This window comes from Lepisma saccharinum, chromosome 5 (assembly GCF_977018435.1).
Source record: "Lepisma saccharinum chromosome 5, izLepSacc3.1, whole genome shotgun sequence".
Classification (NCBI taxonomy): domain Eukaryota; kingdom Metazoa; phylum Arthropoda; class Insecta; order Zygentoma; family Lepismatidae; genus Lepisma; species Lepisma saccharinum.
In genome coordinates, this window is record NC_139233.1 from 73,139,324 (window position 1) to 73,145,323 (window position 6,000).

General features: G+C 38.8%; 1 protein-coding gene across 1 annotated transcript in view; it reads left to right on the top strand.

Annotated features, from left to right (window-relative positions):
• Window positions 1-5,675, top strand: part of LOC145988068 (folate receptor alpha-like) — an 84,474-nt gene extending 78,799 nt beyond the window's left edge. Inside the window, exon 3 of the mRNA XM_083122905.1 lies at window positions 5,481-5,675. Coding sequence (XP_082979031.1) covers window positions 5,481-5,675 — 195 coding nt within the window. The remainder of the gene's footprint in view (window positions 1-5,480) is intronic.
• Window positions 5,676-6,000: the final 325 nt, after the last annotated feature.

The following is a 6,000-nucleotide window of genomic DNA, read 5'->3' on the forward strand; positions in this document are numbered from 1 at the left end:
GAAATATTCAATTATGTCAAGGGGGACTCTCAGGCAAAAACATTGAGAAACACTGCCTTAATGGCATTTCGGATCTTATATATTTCCAAATATTCGGATCTGGCAGCCCCCAAAATACCAAATTGCTCACTACGAAGTTTTATTCCGAAACAAAACTTAAACTGAAAGTACACGGAGGGTTATGGTGCACCAGAATGTAGCGAAACATTTCAGTTCAGGTTCGAGTGCGAACTATAAGTCGAACTCGAGCATGTTTCAGTTCGAGTTCAAATTCGGTTCGCAGTCCCTGGTTACCAGCCTAACTGGAAGTTGCGAAGCAACATGGCTGTCTCATGCAGCTATCGAAATTCCACAATCGCAACTTCACTATCAGATTAAAATAGATATGATTCATAAAACTATTAAATTGGTACAGAAGAAGACTTGTTTTGTTTGGCATAGCTTACCAATGTCCATACAAATATGGAAATTAAGCAGCGTATTTGCTATAATTCGGCTGGCGAGGTCGTGTTGGAGAATTTGTGACCAGGATATCCGGTCTACCAGGGGGAGCAAACGGTAATTTGGTGTAGTGGTTAGTGGCACCGCCTTCCGAAGCGTATTGTGTTTTGTAATACGAGTTCGAGTCCTGGTCACGGATATTTTTTTTGTCAAATATTTATTACGTGTGTTGCCTTCAATTTATTGTTGAATTATCTTCTGGAAGAAATATTACAGTAAATTTTAAAATTATTTTTAATCGTACTTTCATATTTTTAGAACTTGACCTACAAAGCATAGCAACAAACATGCATAGAGAGGTACAAAGCATGCAGGCAAATGTACAATATCTACATATTAATAGTGTTTATATCCACAGACAGGTCTTATTAATGTTACGACTTTCGAGTTCTTCACGGTTCTTCTACAAGAAAGTACCTGCGCTTGCACCTCAAACAGCATTTCCCCCCACACGGAATTGAATTGACCTTTATTAGAAGAAAGCCAAATCTGTAGTGCTGGCTTTCGTTAATTTATTTCGTAAGCATACAGAATGGATACGCAGCCATTGTTCCAATCGTTTCCTATGCAATAACTTGCTTTCGAGCGGGACGCGTTTCTATTTCTACATTTAAACGACAGTCTGTATGACAATCGGTTTAAAACTATACTAATAGATGGCTCGCAGATCGATTCCCTATTTTCAAGCGTTTCAGCATTGCCAACATACCATTTTGGAGTACAAAGTTAGGATTTGCTAACTGCCAGTTACTTTCACATTGAAAAACCTGGTGCTGGTTAAGAGTGGCGATTATCTCCAACTGGCAGATAGTTAACAGCAGGCGCGTATATTCTAGGCTACCTAGGCTATCTCCGAAGCCCATATTAAAATACAGGAAATAATCGAGTAGCAAATTTAACCGATGCTTCACTCTCACTTAACGACCACGGGGGGCAGCGCTAGTGTATGGTCGTCTTTATTTAACCTATCGCCAGGCTTCTTCGTCTGAGGGAAAAATCTTTCAACCAGCAGGCGGTGCTTTCAACCCATGACGTATTTGTGCTGGTAGGGACGATCTCGGTCGCTGGAGACTGAAGGCTTCACTTCATCCTGGCGATAGTCTCAGTGTTGTCAACAATGGAAATACGAAATTCGCTAAATGGCTGGAGAAAAATATTATAGGCGGGGGTGCCAATGGAAATTATCCAAGCTAGGGGGGTGCCTCATGAAAATTACATTACCTCCCCCCTCCATCACTTCGAGAATTGCCCGTCTCTCTTCCAGTTCCATGAATTTCGTCACATGCAAGCATTATAAATCCGCCAAATTTAGTGATTTTCCCCTGAAGTTGGCACTCTGCTTCTCGTTGGAATTCTACTGTGGTCGCAGCTATAAATCGACCACATGGAATAAACCTTGGACGAAAAGTCCCCGCTCAGCTTTCCCTTCTTCCGTTCAGCTCGGGCCATAAGGAAGCATGGTCCACTATCCCCCTCCCCTCCTCGCGACATTCTGATGACGTCAGCCATGTTGCCATCCTGTTTACTTCCGTTTCAGCAACCCCCCACCCCCAGCCCCATCCCCCGCTGTCAAAATGTCAAAACACTCGCGCTCGCGGTGGGGTTTCGGCCGGAGTCATTCCTTCGGTAACGGAAATACGTTTGGCAACATAAACAGTCCTTGTTGTCATAGCAACTAGCCAGCCGCCTCACGTGATTTCAACGACGCGGGTCGGTGGTTTTGAGTACAAAAAGGGAATATAATTTTCAAACTTGTGTCCGAGTTTCTTGTGACGCGCAGCGTGTTCACCATGGATTGGACTGCTTTTTTTTTAAAAAAAAAAAAAAAAAATCAGTGACCGAGGCCGTTTTGTTGTGTTGTCTTGTTATGTGTTTTTGTTCCGTGTGCGTGTGAAAATAAAGGAAAAATGGATTTAATCAACGAATTTGTCTGGAAGATGTCATTGTCACGGCTTCCTTACTAGGATAGGATACAAATAGTAGAGGCAGGTAGGCCTCTCCCACCTCTTCCGGACCTTGCAGTCGAGCAGAAAGACAAAAATAAGGTATATATGAAGCGTTTTCACGAGAGCAGCTACAAAAAATATCTTTGGTTGACTGGGTCGAGTCAATAAGATCAATAGTTTGGACATAGTATTTAGTGAAGTGTACAAACTAGCCTGACAGTACCATCGACAACTGCAACCGTCGAAAGGAGTTTTTCTTCTGTAAGGAGAATTAAAACAAAGGCTATCTCAGAGCAACACAGGGACAAGCCCGGCTTAGCAATTTGGCTATAATGTCAATTGAGAAAGGTATTCTAATCAACCTCAGAAATTCATGTGAGGACATATGCTTCGATAAAGTGACCAAAAAATTCACGCAAAACGAGAGAAGAATGGAGTTTACCTTCAAGTAAGGTAAGAAGTTTATTATTATTTCATACTCACATGTACTAGGTCCTACATATTGCATGTTATAGACCGCTCCTTTTATAAAAAAGCATGAAATAGTTTATGTCCATTGCTTACTATTGTTGTTTTTAATGGTAAGATTTCGATGTAAACAAAAAAAATGTATAAATTTCCATTTAAAATTCAAACACTGCTATATTTGGTGATAGCTCTGGTCTTGGTCTCAGCATACGCCACTGGTTAACAGAAAAAATAACTGGACATTGAAAAACCGGCCCTTACTAGTATTTAGGATTCTGATAGAAGAAAGCGCACTTCCTTCTGAGCATTACGTATCCTGTCCACCGAATGCACATGTACCCATTTATAAATCATAGTCTGACCAAACTCATGGATAGAAAAATTTCTATATCACAAAATATAAGTTGGTCATAAAAATAATATTTTGTACGAAAAGTGCAAATATTATTACTGTTACGTACCCAATGGGTCTGATGCGCGTGAGTGATTACGAATGTTAAACAGAGATGGCAGCACAAAATAGAAGATTGTTGTAAAACACATGAATGACAGTGTATATTAGCGCCAAGTAAATTAAGAAGATGAACAATAATAGAATATGGTATAAGAAAGATAATAAATTAATAAAAATAGTTGTGAAATGAAACATGTACTCATATGTAAATAGATACGAAGTTTAAAGAAGTAAAATTACGATATAAATTTGGGTCTCCTAACAAATCTTAGATTTGCTGGATTACTACGATCCCTTTTGGGGAAATTTTGATTACACCAGTGGCGGCGCGTTCCAGTCGTGACCCACAGTATCTTTTGTCTGCACGTTTCAATGGTTTGGCACCAAGTCTAAACTTTGTCGTATTTACTAGTGGCGGCCCGTTCCAGCCGACGCCCCAAGGGAAGAAATTAGGATCATACCCAAAGCTCGAGGAAGAAAGCTGGAAAGAGGATAAAAAAATCCTCAATCGACGAAGAGCGAAGACATTAATCCTCCAGAACTTGTGTTCTCCTCCTCGTAACCCTCTAGAACTTGGTGTTAGTGAGGAAAAAGTGAGGTGTTATAAACTTACGAGAATCGAACTGGGTGAAAATGGAAAGAAAACATGTGTATGAAGGTGTAAGAACGAGTGGAATAAGGGACCCACGATCGGGAGATTACATTAGAATCAAAGCATAGAAGGAAGTCCAGACCCAAATCCCGAACCAGGAGGAAGTACCGATCCAGAGGGAAGAAGACCACCACCCGTTGATGAAGAAAATGAAGTCATGAATCATATAGAAGAAGTCTATATATATCAAGATGAAAGTTTCTTAATGTGAATTCAATTGAAATAATAAGAACTTTTGAAATAAGAAAAATGATTATGGAAATATTTAAATTAGTGTGTTCTCAACTATATCTCGTTAATGTAAAGAGAGAAGATATAATATAATCTTATTAACTGTCTCCATTGGAAGGTTTGCTGTCTGGTTTCTTTTCTAAACTCTTCTCCCTGAATATATTTAGCCGTGATATAATATAAAGGATTGCACCCAAAGAGAGGTTGCATTTATAGGAATAACATCTATAATTCTTAGAATAATTCAAAGATGACGAGATATTTCAAGAAGGGAATATCGAGGACTAGATACAAATCAAGTTATAATAGGACTACGATGAGGAATAATTTTATTTATTATTTCAGAAGTATTCTTCTTCGTATCATTTTTTTGAGCATTTTTCCATAGAAGGAAACGTAATATGACATGGGAGATCATAAAATTAATAATTGTTGAGCTAAATTAGAAGCAGGCTATCTTTTGACACTATTAGACCTCTAATAATGTTAAAAGTTATAATTTTCTATAATTTACTTTCATTTTTAGATAATCGTTTTCCTTACCGTGTCTGCAATTAAACAAATTATATCATTTGACGTAGTAGTTTATTCATCACCTTGTAATCAAGACGTCCCGGAACCCACCGGACTTAAAATATAAACATTAGATAGTTGACGCCTCCTGGTTAGTTCGGTTATTGCACCCTCACCCCTCTAGAAACACCCCACTAAACTTGTCTAAGTATTACTTACAAAGACAAAGTTTCTTTGAATTCAATTTAAGCTCATATAGGCTAATCGTGACTGGACGTACAGCATAAAGTTGGATCCGAACCACTGTGCAATGTGCCTCTACGGATCGAACCGAGGATCCTTGATTACAAGGCGACAAGGTTACAACAACTATGGCATCAAGAAGGCCCATCATTTAGAAAAAACAACTAATATTGGAATTAAGCTATTTGCAAATATTTAGCGCGTCTTTGGAAATATTCCTGAAAATTAAACCATTTACCTTGAACAAAAAAATGCAGAAAATTTGAAATACAGGCAATTAGCCGTTGGAATCTACGCATCAATTCAATTTGAACTATCTACGAGAGATGTACCCCCCCCCCCACCACACACACACAGACATACATAGCTACATGTACATTAACCCATCTAAACGATTTATCTGTAATCTCTCCTCTCAAGTTCGATAAGGGTTGCCGCCTAAAATCGAATTTACGACTTGTAAATGTTTCAGATATGGGATCACGCATGGAAATACACAGATGACGACAGACCTTGCATGAGAATTTGGTTTGACAGCAAGAACGGTAATCCCAATGACAATGTTGCCAGGTTAGAAATAGAAGAACTTACCAGAAAGAAGCAGGATGAATCCTATTGGTTTCTGGACAGTAACTGGATCGTGTACTGGATTTTTGAACTCTTTTAATAATATATAATGTACTATTCTAAATACATGTTTCATTTCCTTTTGCTTTTTCGTAAAGGTAGTTGTTCACAGTGTGGTTATTGAACTCTTGCTTTCGGGCAAAGGTGAGATCAATTGCTGGATCTAGCTTGCCTGCCAGTAAGGAATATACCTATATTACAGGAATTTTAGGGCGTATTTTAATAATTCCAAAATAACGTAATTTTCTCCTCACCGTAGGCGTTTAGGTAAACACTATCATTGAAAAAAATTGCCAACCAATGCACTGACATCACTTGGGAGTTGTTCATAGATCTTGATCGAGGGATAAAGTCGTCCTCTATCT